Genomic DNA, 20763 nt, shown 5'->3' on the forward strand with positions numbered 1-20763 from the left:
GGTCATAGGAGGGGTTATAGGGAGGAGCTACAGGAGGTAGTAGGAGGGGTTATAGAGTGTAATAGGGATAACAGTAGGAGTACCAGTGAGGTTTGGATCTAGGAGAACCTATAAGAACCCATAACACTGACGTCACGTCTGGCATTGAGTGCGGTAATGCTCAGTCATTCTAGATGCTGCAGATGTTGCCAGCACCTCTGATACAGAGCCCTTAGTGTCAGGGGCTTATAATACATTGCGGGGGGCACAGTTAGGCACAGCAGGGTAGTACGGGAGCAGGTGGCGCAGGCGTGCAAAGTGAGGCATGCAGTTCCCTGTGCCCAGTCACATCTTCCTTCTGCAGTGCAAATGGTCTCTCAGAGACCAATAACCGAAAGAAGACTGTGCATCAAGATCCACATCGAAGAGTCCGAGTCTAGCGCAAGGTCCAAGGTGGAAGCAGCAACGTTTAAGGAGTCTCGAGTGACAGCACAGAGGGGCCAGGACGAGGCACAGGAAGAGTCTGGCTACATGGGTGAGAGTGGAGACATTGTCCGCTGAGGATGGCAGAAGATGCTGGTGTCTCCAGAGTCCGGTGCCACATCTGTACAGCTCCAGTGCTGGTTCATCAAGGAAGAGAAGACTCCATCTTGGGCAGACACCTTCCTAACACAGCCTAACGGAGCCAGGAGTATCCCTCGTAGTTGTCTCCACCATGGAGAAGATGAGAAGTTCTTAGCAGGACATCTCCAGTCATGGTGGACCAATGTGGTGGGAAGCTCAATGTTGGGCACAGCTTTGCGTGATTGTATTGCATTACGTCAAGGCTCCGGCCCCTTGTGCCTCCCATGGGCAGCCCTGCGCAGCTATGTCTTGTGAGTGAAGCGTGCCCACACCTGCTGAAGCTGGGAGCGGGAGATCCGGAGCACAGAGGGCACCAGTCTGTGGTTACCGGCAGGCAGTGGTTGGTGCCGGCGGTGAGGCAGACGTACGGGACTGCTCTCTGCGGAGCGGCTGCGCTGGATGAAGGTGCCTGTAGGATGTGGGTAATGCTCAGTCTCCAGTGTAGAGGATGAGAAGACGGAAGATGCCAGTCTACGAAGGGGGCTGTACCTCGGCAGGGGGTGCTGGGAGAGCCTGTCCTCCTCCAGCTGAAAAACATCAAGAAGAGCGGAGGGAAAGGAGTCAGGCAATGATGAGACTTTCTTCCTGCTTCTAGCTACGTGTTGCGTCAGTGCATGCGGTGAGCATCTTCAGGAGCACCCTGTGTCTTGGGCCTGCGCCACCTGCCCCTCCCCAGTAGCTTCCCTTAGCTGGGAGCCGGTGGGATCTGAGGATCAGCTTGTGCTGAAGTCAGTTGTACAGTCAGAATAAACCAGTTTACAGATTATTGGAGGCTGGAATGACGTGAGCATGGACGCGAGCTGCACGCTGAGGTCAGTGTTACTCATCCATGGTCCATACATGGTCTCCTTTACGATACAACATCTCCCTTAAGGCCCGTCCAAACAGAATGGAAGCCGATCGCCCAATTCCAGTTCACTGCAAACGTGTGACAGGCGACAAGTCGCGAGGACCTGCTCTGACCACACGTGTGGCGCAGTGTAACGGCAGAGGAAGGTCCCGGCCGCTCTGTGTGGAGGAGCCGCTGCAGAACATTACACACAGGAGTACAGGGTGTTACAGTCAGACAAGTACAGAAGTGAGATCCGTCATACTACACACACAAAGGGTTAAGACTGTGTGGGGTTACTGGCGGAGAGACGTCTATGACACCTAAGTGTGAGGTAGACATAGCCGGTCAGGTTCTCTCTGCTGATGGTTCATATAAAAGATCTGTCTAAGAAGAAGCAGAGACTCCGGATTTATACTGTTATGTGTCACGGCTACAACCTACCAGGCCAAACACAATGCAACAACAACAACAACAATGTAACCATCACACAATATCGTAACTACAACACCAGCTTAAACATATGATCCTAACTACAACATCGCCCGTCACACAATGTAACAACTATACAGCGTGACACACTATACAGGGGGATATTATACAGTGTGACAGCAACAATATAACAACTACAATGTAACCATCACACAATATCGTAACTACAACACAAGCTTAAGCACACAATCCCAACTACAACATCGCCCGTCACACCATGTAACAACTACAATGTAACCCACTATACAGCGTGACAACAACAATGTAACCATCACACAATATCGTAACTACAACACAAGCTTAAGCACACAATCCCAACTACATCACCCGTCACACAATGTAACAACTATACAGCGTGACATCAACAATGCATCAACTACAATGTAACACACTATACAGCGTGATATTATACAATGTGACAGCAACAATGTAACCATCACATAATATCTTATCTACAACATAAGCTTAAACTCACAATCCCAACTACAACATCACCCGTCACAACTACAATGTTACCCTATATACATGTCACAACTACACCATAATCATCACACAATATCACAACCATAGCGTACGCCTACATGTGTGATCCCAGCTACAGTGTAATCATCACACAATGTCACTGCTACAATGTAACCTCTAACACAATTGTAAAACCTACAACATAATCCATCCCATAATGTCGTCATTATCGGAAGTGACAACTACTTGATAACCCAAAAACGACAATAAAATCCATCACAAAATGGACAAAGTACAATGTAAGCACTGATACCTGACACGATACATGACACCGTCACATCCCAAGTACCATATAACCCGGACACAATGTGACACCTACATGACGCTACCATATAATAGCCGGTACTGTCTGGAGCGGTGTCCGGGATAAGCCTTCACTCTTGTGGTGACTCCCCGCCCTGCCACCCCCTGCACCCCCATACTGCCCTCCTGTGAGTATACATGGGAGAGGACGTGTCCTGTGAGCTGTCACCCCGACCCCCATCTTTGGTCACCTCTTACCTGTCCCCGAGGTCCGGTGGGGTCTGACTCCCTCCTCCGTTGTCGTGTTGCTGATGTAGAATGGGAGTGGGATGGACTGGCCGGAGCGGCTTCTGCCCGGTTCTCCGAGCCCTCGTTACGAGATGATGTCTCTTCCTCGGCCACAGTCTGCATCGCCCGGGGCCGGACCTCATGCACTTTGGGCCTGACCACGGCATCCGCACCACCAGACTTGCGTCTCTCCTCTCCGTCGTCCAGGGGTCGCAGTTCCTCGGGCTCCTCGTCTGTGGTGCCGGAGGTTGTCGGCTCGGCCCCCGGGTGGAAGTCCTTCAGCTCCGTCTCTTTGTCAATGATAACCCATTCCTTGCTGTCAAAGTCCTCCTCCTCCGCCAGCGGCACCGAGCGGAAGGCATTGCTCAGCGCTTCATGCTCTACAGACGCTGACACCTCCATGCGCCCGCTGGCCTGGCGATCTACCTGACCCGTATCGATGGACAACATCTGAGCCGGCTGAGAGGAGCAGACCTGGCGTGATGGAGAAGCAGGGAGGTCCATGCGGGATCTGGAGGAGACAAATCACACAGAGCTAGACATCCCTGACACATACACAATCATGTCCTCTAACTACAATGGAACATTGGGACTAGTTATATTACAGGGAACCTATCAGCAGGTGTGACCATGCAGGCTGCTCTACAGACCCTCTGCTCTGAGTAACAGCTGTAGCAGGCATCTGGTTAAAACACTACAGCTGTGACTCATAGCAGATGGAAGGGAATAGTGTAGCATCTCAATACACAAACAGCAGTGTCAGGACACAACGGCAGTACACTAGACAATCATGGAATATAAACTGCATTTCACAGTTCTGCTGCTACTAACAGCATACACAAAACTCTGATTACACATCTCTCCAGGGACAATACATAGCACTGGCTGCAGAGAGCACAGAGCACAGCAGTGTGAGGTCTGATTACACATCTCTCCAGGGACACTACATAACACTGGCTGCAGAGAGCACAGAGCACAGCAGTGTGAGGTCTGATTACACATCTCTCCAGGGACAATACATAACACTGGCTGCAGAGAGCACAGAGCACAGCAGTGTGAGGGCTGATTACACATCTCTCCAGACACAATACATAACACTGGCTGCAGAGAGCACAGAGCACAGCAGTGTGAGGTCTGATTACACATCTCTCCAGGGACAATACATAACACTGGCTGCAGAAAGCACAGAGCACAGCAGTGTGAGGTCTGATTACACATCTCTCCAGGGACAATACATAACACTGGCTGCAGAGAGCACAGAGCACAGCAGTGTGAGGTCTGATTACACATCTCTCCAGGGACAATGCATAACACTGGCTGCAGAGAGCACAGAGCACAGCAGTGTGAGGTCTGATTACACATCTCTCCAGGGACAATACATAACACTGGCTGCAGAGAGCACAGAGCACAGCAGTGTGAGGTCTGATTACACATCTCTCCAGGGACAATACATAACACTGGCTGCAGAGAGCACAGAGCACAGCAGTGTGAGGTCTGATTACACATCTCTCCAGGGACAATACATAACACTGTCTGCAGAGAGCACAGAGCACAGCAGTGTGAGGTCTGATTACACATCTCTCCAGGGACAATACATAACACTGGCTGCAGAGAGCACAGAGCACAGCAGTGTGAGGCCTGATTACACATCTCTCCAGGGACAATACATAACACTTGCTGCAGAGAGTACAGAGCACAGCAGTGTGAGGTCTGATAACACATCTCTCCAGGGACAATACATAACACTGGCTGCAGAGAGCACAGAGCACAGCAGTGTGAGGTCTGATTACACATCTCTCCAGGGACAATACATAACACTGGCTGCAGAGAGCACAGAGCACAACAGTGTGAGGCCTGATTACACATCTCTCCAGGGACAATACATAACACTTGCTGCAGAGAGTACAGAGCACAGCAGTGTGAGGCCTGATTACACATCTCTCCAGGGACAATACATAACACTGGCTGCAGAGAGCACAGAGCACAGCAGTGTGAGGTCTGATTACACATCTCTCAGGGACAATACATAACACTGGCTGCAGAGAGCACAGAGCACAGAGCACAGCAGTGTGAGGTCTGATTACACATCTCTCCAGGGACATTACATAACACTGGCTGCAGAGAGCACAGAGCACAGCAGTGTGAGGTCTGATAACACATCTCTCCAGGGACAATACATAACACTGGCTGCAGAGAGCACAGAGCACAGCAGTGTGAGGTCTGATTACACATCTCTCCAGGGACAATACATAACACTGGCTGCAGAGAGCACAGAGCACAGCAGTGTGAGGTCTGATTACACATCTCTCCAGGGACAGTACATAACACTGGCTGCAGAGAGCACAGAGCACAGCAGTGTGAGGTCTGATTACACATCCCTCCAGGGACAATACATAACACTGGCTGCAGAGAGCACAGAGCACAGCAGTGTGAGGTCTGATTACACATCTCTCCAGGGACAATACATAACACTGGCTGCAGAGAGCACAGAGCACAGCAGTGTGAGGCCTGATTACACATCTCTCCAGGGACAATACATAACACTGGCTGCAGAGAGCACAGAGCACAGCAGTGTGAGGTCTGATCACACATCTCTCCAGGGACAATACATAACACTGGCTGCAGAGAGCACAGAGCACAGCAGTGTGAGGTCTGATTACACATCTCTCCAGGGACAATACATAACACTGGCTGCAGAGAGCACAGAGCACAGCAGTGTGAGGCCTGATTATACATCTCTCCAGGGACAATACATAACACTGGCTGCAGAGAGCACAGAGCACAGCAGGGTGACGTCTGATTACACATCTCTCCAGGGACAATACATAACACTGGCTGCAGAGAGCACAGAGCACAGCAGGGTGACGTCTGATTACACATCTCTCCAGGGACAATACATAACACTAGCTGCAGAGAGCACAGAGCACAGCAGGGTGACGTCTGATTACACATCTCTCCTGGGACAATACATAACACTGGCTGCAGAGAGCACAGAGCACAGCAGTGTGAGGTCTGATAACACATCTCTCCAGGGACAATACATAACACTAGCTGCAGAGAGCACAGAGCACAGCAGGGTGACGTCTGATTACACATTTCTCCTGGGACAATACATAATAGTGATTGCAGTTTGTATGGTCACACCTGTGACAGATTCCTTTAACCCTCTCCTCTCCTGTAGGTTACTGAGATAAGTGAACCCAAACAGTGATTATAGGGGACATGAAAGCTTTACACAATGTTGGGAGTAGTCACATATGGATGTAGTGGTCTGCAGGCCATTACTTATGAAGAGAGACCACCAGGACCTGAGTTATATGGAGGACATAGAGGCATGGCGTCCTCTCCCAGGGATCTCACCTCCTCTCCGGGAGATCTGCTCTGTCAGCCGTGGATAGCCGATCTGACTCCGGGCTGTTGACCCGCCTGTAACGTAGGGAGCGGGCCTGTGTGGTGGGGGACTCCGGAGGGGCCCGGATGGGAGAACTAGGACAACCATGTCGACTGTGTTCATCTTCCATCAGGCATTGTGTCTGGGGAGAGGACACACCACAAGCAGGACTATTACCTGTATGTATGAGACATATTGTGCTCCTCTCAGATCCTGCCCCTCATGGTGGCCACTTACCTTACTAATACTAATCCTCAGCTTGTTGCGATTGACATCCGTCTCCTCCCAGACCTCAGTGTCATTAAAACCGACATTGGGGACCTGCCCGGTGATGTCTGCTGGCCGGCCGGGGAGGACAGGGGGTGCGTTCTCCTGGTCGCTGAGATGCTCCCCCTGTAGGACGTCTTCGGTATTCTCGCGGAGTAAGTCTCCCGGCACTGGGGTCACATTAACTACCCTGAGAAATACAGGAGAAGAAGGGGTTACCACCAGCAGAGGCGGAGATGGACTCATACAACAGGATATCCCTCGTCTTACCCAAACATGGCGGCCGTCTGCCGGGTGTTCTGCTGCGGGGGTGTAGACGTGCTGGTGGACAGTAAGATGTCCGTCCCTCCTTTCTCCCAGTCAAAGGCCTCGTTCTCTGTGATTCCACGTTCCTTCATACTGTTCTCAAACACAGACATGATCATCTGCAACAACAAGACGAGAGTCAGCAGCCTGCACACCAGGAGGTAGGTCCATACAACACGCGTCACATTGCTTCATGGCCATCCATAAAATTCAGTAGAACATCACAAAATAGACAACAAAACTCGGGAGGAGCCTCCATGTGTTCCACTGCTTCTATAGAGGTTTAGGGGCAGTAAATTTGTAAATTCATTGACCATCAGCCAATGTGACCACCTGTATCACAGCAAAAGTTCTGGCCACTGCTGGTCTGGAGCATCAGTTGTAAGTAACCACAAGGAGGAAACATCAGCAGCATCTTACAGAAGCCACTGTCCCCACCATCATTCTGGGAAGGTATAAGGAAATGATTATCACATGCCCTGGATTCATTGACCATCAGGCAGTGTGACCACCTGTATAATAGCAGAGGTTCTGGCCATTGCTGATCTGGAGCATCATGTGTGTGGTACCACAATGACAGGAGAGACATCAGCAGGATCTTACAGAAGCCACTGTCCCCACCATCAATCTGGGAAAGGTTATAAGGAAATGATTATCACATGCCCTGGACCATTGACCATCAGTATAACAGCAGAAGTTCTGGCCATTGCTGTTCTACAGCATCAGACAATCTAACGTCCATGATTCTACAGGAGGAGAACGTCCAGGACAGTGGAAAATCTCCTAAGAGAGTTAATATTTCCGGGCAGAGTCAACCCGAGATCAGAAGAATCCATGGCTGCCTCTTAGCTGTACTAAGGTTGTTACCTGGTAGTCCGGCTTAGTAAAGTAGTCCAGACTGGAGATGTGCTCAAGGAACAGGTGGAACTCAGATGGCATGTGCTTCAGGAGCATCCGATGGTCATACTTCTCTTTGATCATCCCCACTTGCTCCTGGAGACATGAAGCATCAGTGTCATAAGTGCAATGTGACTGCTCCCTGGCGGCTGCATCGTGTGCGCCCGGGACCTCACCTTATCCTTGATCTTCCTCCAGGGCAGCTGACCCACCGCAAACTCCACCAGCATATAGAACAATGACCACAGGTCGTCGTGTCGCCCCATCTCCTGGAAGAGGAAGACAAGGGAGATGAGGTCTCTTGAGGCTTCTCTGATGATTTTTGTCCCATAAAAGAGTTTTATCTAATACTGAAACCTCCTCCTTCTAAAGAATACGGAATGGATCACGAAAATGAAGCCGTCACACGTCCCCGAGTTCTCGCTGGTGCACAGCTCGACCACGGCTCCAGTGATCCGATCCATACCAGCGCTTCATTCATATGCTTTACTAAGGGGCGCTTGGGGAGGCCCCTAAAGATTTCTGGAGGTCTCAGCAATAAAACATTTCAAGGGAACCTGTCATCAGGTTTACCTCATTACACCTAATGACAGGTTCCCACAGAAGTCTTCATACTGTGCCGCACGCTTTTTGTACAACAATCCTAATCCAAGTGGTCACCACATTGCCCGGAGGCTGCGAGTCACAAGGAGCGAGATCTCTCTTCAGCCGAGTCGCTGTGTGACTGCTCAGCTCCCTCCTTCCCCCCTCCCTCAGGCTGTGTGAGACTCACCAAAGAAAATTCCTGAAGGAGAGGGGAATGAGGGAGAGACCAGCTACTTTATTACAGTAAATGTGATTTAGCTAGATCTGAGCTATGGATCTTTATACAAAAAAAAGCACGAAGCAGCATGAAGACTTCTGGGGGAACCTGTCATTAGGTTTAATGGTAAAACATGTGTCTTCAATGGGGAAAGCCCTTAAAAGGGAACCTGCCACCATATTGTCAAACATACAGCTAGTGGCAGGTTCCCACAGAGCCCTAGTCACTGTCTGACACCCTTCTGTAAGCTAAAAACTGTTATTCACATCTCCATAAGATCAGAATTATAAACTTGCCTGGTATCCAGGGGTATCTAGAGCGAGTCGGGAGGTGACATCATCTCAGGTCCTTTAGCCTCCTAACATTAGTAAGCTGTACACCATGCATATATCTGAGCACATAAAATCACAGCAGCCTGAAAGCACATCTAATCCTCTTCTGAAGGCTGCTGTGATTTCATGTGCACAGATATATGCTTGGTGTGCAGTTTACTAATGTTAAGAGGCTAAAGGACCTGCAATGATATCACTGTGGTCACATGACATTACTGCACCTGGAGATGAGCTGCTGGATTCAGCGGAGGAGGCCACGTCCACTTTGACTCGCTATAGACATCCCATACCAGGTAAAATTATAAAGTTGAATCCATGGGAATCTGAGGGAAACAATTTTTAGCTAAAAGAAGGGGGGCAGATAGTTACCAAGGCTTTATAGGAACCTGCCACGAGCTGTATTTGTGAACAATGTGGTGTAATTTCTCCCAGAGATTAGTCCAGGCCATAAGTCGCTTACCCTGTTCTTGTGAGCGTTGACGGATGCGTAGCGGACGGTCCCCCGGAATCCGGCCACGTTCCGAGGCTGTTGGAGGAGAAGACACATGGGTGCAGGTCAGTGCCGCTGGAAGTTTCCTGCCTGCAGAGACGCCTATACATCCGTAATGTGAGAATATACTCTCACAGTCTACTCAGACATTGTATGGACGTATGGTGAGGTCAGTCAGTGGTGTCCTGCTCCTACATGGAGGACGCCATGCTGATGAGTGGAGGAAGGGGCCACAGATGGAGCATGTGCCCGGCCACCCTATCATCTGACACAGAATTATGTCCACTTCTGCAACCAATAAGTGAGACGATGTGTGATCCCGCGTTTCATCCCTACAGCTCCCCTGCGGGCCTATGGGCCTTCACGGTTACAGACAGCAGCCAATTGGCTTTCATAAAACTGCTCAAAGTAGAATGGACTGGACTTCATGGGTCGCCCTCGTTCTTCTGCCCTCTCGTCTACGGTCAGAAAGAGGAACGAGTCATGACCTCAGGATCAGACTACGCAGAGATTGTCTGTAGTCAGTATCCATGGAGACGCATTGGTCTGCATAAGAGGGGCATCAGATCTGCGATATTCAGCACGGAAGGTGGACAAGAGACCTCAGCATCCACATCCAGCTGGACAGAGGTCACTGCGAGGGAAAGACCACTGTCTGGTCTAATCATACCCAGACGCTACCTCCTCATTACTCTGCTCACATGACACTATGACCTATGACCCCTCAGGGTGTGAAAAGGATGAACAAAATCATAAATAATGAACAAATTAATGAAAACTAAACAATACACAATGTAAAAGGAAGTAGATACAACCCTTAGAGGAGCAGTCACCCAGCCGGGAGGTGTCCTGCCCCCCCAGGGATAGCTGTGATGGTGACTGCCCCCCAGGGATAGCTGTGATGGTGACTGCCCCCAGGGATAGCTGTGATGGTGACTGCCCCCCAGGAATAGCTGTGATGGTGACTGCCCCCCAGGGATAGCTGTGATGGTGACTGCCCCCCAGGGATAGCTGTGATGGTGACTGCCCCCAGGGATAGCTGTGATGGTGACTGCCCCCCAGGGATAGCTGTGATGGTGACTGCCCCCCAGGGATAGCTGTGACGGTGACTGACCCCCAGGGATAGCTGTGATGGTGACTGCCCCCCAGGGATAGCTGTGACGGTGACTGCCCCCCAGGGATAGCTGTGACGGTGACTGACCCCCAGGGATAGCTGTGATGGTGACTGCCCCCCAGGGATAGCTGTGATGGTGACTGCCCCCCAGGGATAGCTGTGATAGTGACTGCCCCCCAGGGATAGCTGTGATGGTGACTGCCCCCCAGGGATAGCTGTGACGGTGACTGACCCCCAGGGATAGCTGTGATGGTGACTGCCCCCCAGGGATAGCTGTGATGGTGACTGCCCCCCAGGGATAGCTGTGATGGTGACTGCCCCCCAGTGATAGCTGTGATGGTGACTGCCCCCCAGGGATAGCTGTGATGGTGACTGCCCCCCAGGGATAGCTGTGATGGTGACTGCCCCCCCAGGGATAGCTGTGACAGTGACTGCCCCCCAGGAATAGCTGTGATGGTGACTGCCCCCCAGGGATAGCTGTGATGGTGACTGCCCCCCAGGGATAGCTGTGATGGTGACTGCCCCCAGGGATAGCTGTGATGGTGACTGCCCCCAGGGATAGCTGTGATGGTGACTGCCCCCAGGGATAGCTGTGATGGTGACTGCCCCCAGGGATAGCTGTGATGGTGACTGCCCCCAGGGATAGCTGTGATGGTGACAGCCCCCCCCCCCCCCCGCCCCAGGGATAGCTGTGATGGTGACTGCCCCCAGGGATAGCTGTGATGGTGACTGCCCCCAGGGATAGCTGTGATGGTGACTGCCCCCCAGGGATAGCTGTGATGGTGACTGCCCCCCAGGGATAGCTGTGATGGTGACTGCCCCCCAGGGATAGCTGTGACGGTGACTGACCCCCAGGGATAGCTGTGATGGTGACTGCCCCCCAGGGATAGCTGTGATGGTGACTGCCCCCCAGGGATAGCTGTGATGGTGACTGCCCCCCAGGGATAGCTGTGACGGTGACTGACCCCCAGGGATAGCTGTGATGGTGACTGCCCCCCAGGGATAGCTGTGATGGTGACTGCCCCCCAGGGATAGCTGTGATGGTGACTGCCCCCCAGTGATAGCTGTGATGGTGACTGCCCCCCAGGGATAGCTGTGATGGTGACTGCCCCCAGGGATAGCTGTGATGGTGACTGCCCCCAGGGATAGCTGTGATGGTGACTGCCCCCCCAGGGATAGCTGTGACGGTGACTGCCCCCCAGGAATAGCTGTGATGGTGACTGCCCCCCAGGGATAGCTGTGATGGTGACTGCCCCCCAGGGATAGCTGTGATGGTGACTGCCCCCAGGGATAGCTGTGATGGTGACTGCCCCCAGGGATAGCTGTGATGGTGACTGCCCCCCAGGGATAGCTGTGATGGTGACTGCCCCCCAGGGATAGCTGTGATGGTGACTGCCCCCCAGGGATAGCTGTGACGGTGACTGCCCCCCAGGGATAGCTGTGATGGTGACTGCCCCCCAGGGATAGCTGTGATGGTGACTGCCCCCCAGGGATAGCTGTGATGGTGACTGCCCCCCAGGGATAGCTGTGATGGTGACTGCCCCCCAGGGATAGATGTGATGGTGACTGCCCCCCAGGGATAGCTGTGATGGTGACTGCCCCCCCAGGTATAGCTGTGATGGTGACTGCCCCCCAGGGATAGCTGTGACGGTGACTGCCCCCCAGGGATAGCTGTGATGGTGACTGCCCCCAGGGATAGCTGTGATGGTGACTGCCCCCCAGGGATAGCTGTGATGGTGACTGCCCCCAGGGATAGCTGTGATGGTGACTGCCCCCCCCAGGGATAGCTGTGATGGTGACTGCCCCCCAGGGATAGCTGTGATGGTGACTGCCCCCAGGGATAGCTGTGATGGTGACTGCCCCCCCCAGGGATAGCTGTGATAGTGACTGCCCCCCAGGGATAGCTGTGACAGTGACTGCCCCCCAGGAATAGCTGTGATGGTGACTGCCCCCCCCAGGGATAGCTGTGATAGTGACTGCCCCCCAGGGATAGCTGTGACAGTGACTGCCCCCCAGGGATAGCTGTGACGGTGACTGCCCCCCAGGGATAGCTGTGATGGTGACTGCCCCCAGGGATAGCTGTGATGGTGACTGCCCCCCAGGGATAGCTGTGATGGTGACTGCCCCCCAGGGATAGCTGTGATGGTGACTGCCCCCAGGGATAGCTGTGATGGTGACTGCCCCCCAGGGATAGCTGTGATGGTGACTGCCCCCAGGGATAGCTGTGATGGTGACTGCCCCCCCCAGGGATAGCTGTGATAGTGACTGCCCCCCAGGGATAGCTGTGACAGTGACTGCCCCCCAGGAATAGCTGTGAAGGTGACTGCCCCCCAGGGATAGCTGTGATGGTGACTGCCCCCCAGGGATAGCTGTGATGGTGACAGCCCCCCCCCCCCCCGCCCCAGGGATAGCTGTGATGGTGACTGCCCCCCAGGGATAGATGTGATGGTGACTGTCCTCCCAGGGATAGCTGTGATGGTGACTGCCCCCCAGGGATAGCTGTGATGGTGACTGCCCCCCAGGGATAGCTGTGATGGTGACTGCCCCCCAGGGATAGCTGTGATGGTGACTGCCCCCCAGGGATAGCTGTGACGGTGACTGCCCCCAGGGATAGCTGTGATGGTGACTGCCCCCCAGGGATAGCTGTGACAGTGACTGCCCCCCAGGGATAGCTGTGATGGTGACTGCCCCCCAGGGATAGCTGTGACGGTGACTGCCCCCCAGGGATAGCTGTGATGGTGACTGCCCCCCAGGGATAGCTGTGATGGTGACTGCCCCCCAGGGATAGCTGTGATGGTGACTGCCCCCCCACCCTCCATGACTATGGTGGACTCCCAATAAGTGGTAACGACTCTCAGATCCCACCAGTCAATCCAAGCACAAATGTAAAAGATCGTAAACCAAAGTGAGAGGATGGATGATGGACACTCACACTGCGCATCCCAGCTGCCAAAACTAAACTGCGGCGCAACGGCTCGAAAAATAAACTGAAAAACAGAAAGAATAAAATAATGGAAACAAAACAAGTCATCAACGGAAAATGAACAATAAAAAGCTGAAGGCGGCTCGTCCCCGTCCGGAGGAGAAGGTCACGTGGCACCGATGACTCAGGGTCACTCACCGGCCGGACCTCCCCATTGGTGTTTGTGTACTGCCGCGCCAAACCGAAGTCCAACATGTAGCACTTCCTGTACGTGGAGGGGAGTCGTCCCATGGCAAAGTTAGACTGCGGAGAAGACAATGAGTCAGGATTTACATATAGAACACAACATCAAATGTAAGAACAGTTACAGTCAATTTGAAAAAGCGCTGAATGCGGCACAACCTGGGATGCGTGGTCACTCCGGTAGACCCCCCAACACATGGTTCCTCCAGTAGATACCTCCACACACTGTCCCTCCAGTAGATACCTCCACACATTGTCCCTCCAGTAGATACCTCCACACATTGTCCCTCCAGTAGACCCCCCAACACATGGTTCCTCCAGTAGATACTTCCACACACTGTCCCTCCAGTAGATACCTCCACACACTGTCCCTCCAGTAGATACCTCCACACATTGTCCCTCCAGTAGATACCTCCACACATTGTCCCTCCAGTAGACCCCCCAACACATGGTTCCTCCAGTAGATACTTCCACACACTGTCCCTCCAGTAGATACCTCCACACATTGTCCCTCCAGTAGATACCTCCACACATTGTCCCTCCAGTAGATACCTCCACACATTGTCCCTCCAGTAGATACCTCCACACACTGTCCCTCCAGTAGATACCTCCACACACTGTCCCTCCAGTAGATACCTCCACACATTGTCCCTCCAGTAGATACCTCCACACATTGTCACTCCGGTAGATACCTCCACACATTGTGCCTCCAGTAGATACCTCCACACATTGTCACTCCGGTAGATACCTCCACACATTGTGCCTCCGGTAGATACCTCCACACACTGTCCCTCCAGTAGATACCTCCACACATTGTCCCTCCAGTAGATACCTCCACACATTGTCCCTCCAGTAGATACCTCCACACATTGTCCCTCCAGTAGATACCTCCACACATTGTCCCTCCAGTAGATACCTCCACACATTGTCCCTCCAGTAGATACCTCCACACATTGTCCATCCAGTAGATACCTCCACACATTGTCCCTCCAGTAGATACCTCCACACATTGTCCCTCCAGTAGATACCTCCACACATTGTCCCTCCAGTAGATACCTCCACACATTGTCCCTCCAGTAGATACCTCCACACATTGTCCCTCCAGTAGATACCTCCACACATTGTCCCTCCAGTAGATACCTCCACACATTGTCCCTCCAGTAGATACCTCCACACATTGTCCCTCCAGTAGATACCTCCACACACTGTCCCTCCAGTAGATACCTCCACACATTGTCCATCCAGTAGATACCTCCACACATTGTCCCTCCAGTAGATACCTCCACACATTGTCCCTCCAGTAGATACCTCCACACATTGTCCCTCCAGTAGATACCTCCACACATTGTCCCTCCAGTAGATACCTCCACACATTGTCCCTCCAGTAGATACCTCCACACATTGTCTCTCCAGTAGATACCTCCACACATTGTCCCTCCAGTAGATACCTCCACACATTGTCCATCCAGTAGATACCTCCACACATTGTCCCTCCAGTAGATACCTCCACACATTGTCCATCCAGTAGATACCTCCACACATTGTCCATCCAGTAGATACCTCCACACACTGTCCCTCCAGTAGATACCTCCACACATTGTCCCTCCAGTAGATACCTCCACACATTGTCCCTCCAGTAGATACCTCCACACATTGTCCATCCAGTAGATACCTCCACACATTGTCCCTCCAGTAGATACCTCCACACATTGTCCCTCCAGTAGATACCTCCACACATTGTCCCTCCAGTAGATACCTCCACACATTGTCCCTCCAGTAGATACCTCCACACATTGTCCCTCCAGTAGATACTTCCACACATTGTCCCTCCAGTAGATACCTCCACACATTGTCCCTCCAGTAGATACCTCCACACACTGTCCCTCCAGTAGATACCTCCACACATTGTCCCTCCAGTAGATACCTCCACACATTGTCCCTCCAGTAGATACCTCCACACATTGTCCCTCCAGTAGATACCTCCACACATTGTCCAACCAGTAGATACCTCCACACATTGTCCCTCCAGTAGATACCTCCACACATTGTCCCTCCAGTAGATACCTCCACACATTGTCCCTCCAGTAGATACCTCCACACATTGTCCCTCCAGTAGATACCTCCACACATTGTCCCTCCAGTAGATACCTCCACACATTGTCCCTCCAGTAGATACCTCCACACATTGTCCATCCAGTAGATACCTCCACACACTGTCCCTCCAGTAGATACCTCCACACATTGTCCCTCCAGTAGATACCTCCACACATTGTCCCTCCAGTAGATACCTCCACACATTGTCCCTCCAGTAGATACCTCCACACACTGTCCCTCCAGTAGATACCTCCACACATTGTCCCTCCAGTAGATACCTCCACACATTGTCCCTCCAGTAGATACCTCCACACATTGTCCCTCCAGTAGATACCTCCACACATTGTCCCTCCAGTAGATACCTCCACACATTGTCCCTCCAGTAGATACCTCCACACACTGTCCCTCCAGTAGATACCTCCACACATTGTCCCTCCAGTAGATACCTCCACACATTGTCCCTCCAGTAGACCCCCCAACACATGGTTCCTCCAGTAGATACTTCCACACACTGTCCCTCCAGTAGATACCTCCACACACTGTCCCTCCAGTAGATACCTCCACACATTGTCCCTCCAGTAGATACCTCCACACATTGTCCCTCCAGTAGACCCCCCAACACATGGTTCCTCCAGTAGATACTTCCACACACTGTCCCTCCAGTAGATACCTCCACACATTGTCCCTCCAGTAGATACCTCCACACATTGTCCCTCCAGTAGATACCTCCACACATTGTCCCTCCAGTAGATACCTCCACACACTGTCCCTCCAGTAGATACCTCCACACACTGTCCCTCCAGTAGATACCTCCACACATTGTCCCTCCAGTAGATACCTCCACACATTGTCACTCCGGTAGATACCTCCACACATTGTGCCTCCAGTAGATACCTCCACACATTGTCACTCCGGTAGATACCTCCACACATTGTGCCTCCGGTAGATACCTCCACACACTGTCCCTCCGGTAGATACCTCCACACATTGTCCCTCCAGTAGATACCTCCACACATTGTCCCTCCAGTAGATACCTCCACACATTGTCCCTCCAGTAGATACCTCCACACATTGTCCCTCCAGTAGATACCTCCACACATTGTCCCTCCAGTAGATACCTCCACACATTGTCCATCCAGTAGATACCTCCACACATTGTCCCTCCAGTAGATACCTCCACACATTGTCCCTCCAGTAGATACCTCCACACATTGTCCCTCCAGTAGATACCTCCACACATTGTCCCTCCAGTAGATACCTCCACACATTGTCCCTCCAGTAGATACCTCCACACATTGTCCCTCCAGTAGATACCTCCACACATTGTCCCTCCAGTAGATACCTCCACACATTGTCCCTCCAGTAGATACCTCCACACACTGTCCCTCCAGTAGATACCTCCACACATTGTCCATCCAGTAGATACCTCCACACATTGTCCCTCCAGTAGATACCTCCACACATTGTCCCTCCAGTAGATACCTCCACACATTGTCCCTCCAGTAGATACCTCCACACATTGTCCCTCCAGTAGATACCTCCACACATTGTCCCTCCAGTAGATACCTCCACACATTGTCTCTCCAGTAGATACCTCCACACATTGTCCCTCCAGTAGATACCTCCACACATTGTCCATCCAGTAGATACCTCCACACATTGTCCCTCCAGTAGATACCTCCACACATTGTCCATCCAGTAGATACCTCCACACATTGTCCATCCAGTAGATACCTCCACACACTGTCCCTCCAGTAGATACCTCCACACATTGTCCCTCCAGTAGATACCTCCACACATTGTCCCTCCAGTAGATACCTCCACACATTGTCCATCCAGTAGATACCTCCACACATTGTCCCTCCAGTAGATACCTCCACACATTGTCCCTCCAGTAGATACCTCCACACATTGTCCCTCCAGTAGATACCTCCACACATTGTCCCTCCAGTAGATACCTCCACACATTGTCCCTCCAGTAGATACTTCCACACATTGTCCCTCCAGTAGATACCTCCACACATTGTCCCTCCAGTAGATACCTCCACACACTGTCCCTCCAGTAGATACCTCCACACATTGTCCCTCCAGTAGATACCTCCACACATTGTCCCTCCAGTAGATACCTCCACACATTGTCCCTCCAGTAGATACCTCCACACATTGTCCAACCAGTAGATACCTCCACACATTGTCCCTCCAGTAGATACCTCCACACATTGTCCCTCCAGTAGATACCTCCACACATTGTCCCTCCAGTAGATACCTCCACACATTGTCCCTCCAGTAGATACCTCCACACATTGTCCCTCCAGTAGATACCTCCACACATTGTCCCTCCAGTAGATACCTCCACACATTGTCCATCCAGTAGATACCTCCACACACTGTCCCTCCAGTAGATACCTCCACACATTGTCCCTCCAGTAGATACCTCCACACATTGTCCCTCCAGTAGATACCTCCACACATTGTCCCTCCAGTAGATACCTCCACACACTGTCCCTCCAGTAGATACCTCCACACATTGTCCCTCCAGTAGATACCTCCACACATTGTCCCTCCAGTAGATACCTCCACACATTGTCCCTCCAGTAGATACCTCCACACATTGTCCCTCCAGTAGATACCTCCACACATTGTCCCTCCAGTAGATACCTCCACACACTGTCCCTCCAGTAGATACCTCCACACATTGTCCCTCCAGTAGATACCTCCACACATTGTCCCTCCAGTAGATACCTCCACACATTGTCCCTCCAGTAGATACCTCCACACATTGTCTCTCCAGTAGATACCTCCACACATTGTCCCTCCAGTAGATACCTCCACACATTGTCTCTCCAGTAGATACCTCCACACATTGTCCCTCCAGTAGATACCTCCACACATTGTCCCTCCAGTAGATACCTCCACACACTGTCCCTCCAGTAGATACCTCCACACACTGTCCCTCCAGTAGATACCTCCACACATTGTCCCTCCAGTAGATACCTCCACACACTGTCTCTCCAGTAGATACCTCCACACATTGTCCCTCCAGTAGATACCTCCACACACTGTCCCTCCAGTAGATACCTCCACACATTGTCCCTCCAGTAGATACCTCCACACATTGTCCCTCCAGTAGATACCTCCACACATTGTCCCTCCAGTAGATACCTCCACACATTGTCCCTCCAGTAGATACCTCCACACATTGTCCAACCAGTAGATACCTCCACACATTGTCCCTCCAGTAGATACCTCCACACATTGTCCCTCCAGTATATACCTCCACACACTGTCCCTCCAGTAGATACCTCCACACATTGTCTCTCCAGTAGATACCTCCACACATTGTCCCTCCAGTAGATACCTCCACACATTGTCCCTCCAGTAGATACCTCCACACATTGTCCCTCCAGTAGATACCTCCACACATTGTCCCTCCAGTAGATACCTCCACACATTGTCCCTCCAGTAGATACCTCCACACATTGTCCCTCCAGTAGATACCTCCACACATTGTCCCTCCAGTAGATACCTCCACACATTGTCCCTCCAGTAGATACCTACACACATTGTCCCTCCAGTAGATACCTACACACATTGTCCCTCCAGTAGATACCTACACACATTGTCCCTCCAGTAGATACCTCCACACATTGTCCCTCCAGTAGATACCTCCACACATTGTCCCTCCAGTAGATACCTCCACACATTGTCCCTCCAGTAGATACCTCCACACATTGTCCCTCCAGTAGATACCTCCACACATTGTCCCTCCAGTAGATACCTCCACACACTGTCCCTCCAGTAGATACCTCCACACATTGTCCCTCCAGTAGATACCTCCACACATTGTCCCTCCAGTAGATACCTCCACACATTGTCCCTCCAGTAGATACCTCCACACATTGTCCCTCCAGTAGATACCTCCACACATTGTCCAACCAGTAGATACCTCCACACATTGTCCCTCCAGTAGATACCTCCACACATTGTCCAACCAGTAGATACCTCCACACATTGTCCCTTCAGTAGATACCTCCACACATTGTCCCTCCAGTAGATACCTCCACACATTGTCCCTCCAGTAGATACCTCCACACATTGTCCCTCCAGTAGATACTTCCACACACTGTCCCTCCAGTAGATACCTCCACACACTGTCCCTCCAGTAGATACCTCCACACATTGTCCCTCCAGTAGATACCTCCACACATTGTCCCTCCAGTAGATACCTCCACACATTGTCCCTCCAGTAGATACCTCCACACACTGTCCCTCCAGTAGATACCTCCACACATTGTCCAACCAGTAGATACCTCCACACATTGTCCCTCCAGTAGATACCTCCACACATTGTCCCTCCAGTAGATACCTCCACACATTGTCCCTCCAGTAGATACTTCCACACATTGTCCCTCCAGTAGATACCTCCACACATTGTCCCTCCAGTAGATACCTCCACACATTGTCCCTCCAGTAGATACCTCCACACATTGTCCCTCCAGTAGATACCTCCACACATTGTCCCTCCAGTAGATACCTCCACACATTGTGCAACCAGTAGATACCTCCACACATTGTCCCTCCAGTAGATACCTCCACACACTGTCCCTCCAGTAGATACCTCCACACACTGTCCCTCCAGTAGATACCTCCACACATTGTCCCTCCAGTAGATACCTCCACACATTGTCCCTCCAGTAGATACCTCCACACACTGTCCCTCCAGTAGATACCCCCCAACACATTGTCCCTCCAGTAGATACCTCCACACATTGTCCCTCCAGTAGATACCTCCACACATTGTCCAACCAGTAGATACCTCCACACATTGTCCAACCAGTAGATACCTCCACACATGGTCCCTCCAGTAGATACCTCCACACATTGTCCCTCCAGTAGATACCTCCACACATTGTCCCTCCAGTAGATA

At 51.8% G+C, this 20763-nt stretch overlaps 1 protein-coding gene across 2 annotated transcripts in view; it reads right to left on the reverse strand.

Annotated features, from left to right (window-relative positions):
- Window positions 1-20763, reverse strand: part of TTBK1 (tau tubulin kinase 1) — an 80006-nt gene that overhangs the window by 27536 nt on the left and 31707 nt on the right. The window contains exons 2-10 of one of the 2 annotated variants that reach the window (XM_072139837.1): window positions 13698-13802; window positions 13509-13563; window positions 9433-9498; window positions 8015-8107; window positions 7809-7934; window positions 6906-7060; window positions 6606-6825; window positions 6338-6510; window positions 2948-3488 (exon numbers count right to left, since the gene is read on the reverse strand). In XM_072139837.1, the coding sequence (XP_071995938.1) occupies window positions 2948-3488; window positions 6338-6510; window positions 6606-6825; window positions 6906-7060; window positions 7809-7934; window positions 8015-8107; window positions 9433-9498; window positions 13509-13563; window positions 13698-13714 (1446 nt within the window). In that variant the 5' untranslated portion in view covers window positions 13715-13802. The remainder of the gene's footprint in view (window positions 1-2947; window positions 3489-6337; window positions 6511-6605; window positions 6826-6905; window positions 7061-7808; window positions 7935-8014; window positions 8108-9432; window positions 9499-13508; window positions 13564-13697; window positions 13803-20763) is intronic. The other variant, XM_072139836.1, reaches the window with a different exon arrangement.

The sequence above is a fragment of the Engystomops pustulosus genome, chromosome 3 (genome assembly GCF_040894005.1).
Source record: "Engystomops pustulosus chromosome 3, aEngPut4.maternal, whole genome shotgun sequence".
NCBI classification, from domain to species: domain Eukaryota; kingdom Metazoa; phylum Chordata; class Amphibia; order Anura; family Leptodactylidae; genus Engystomops; species Engystomops pustulosus.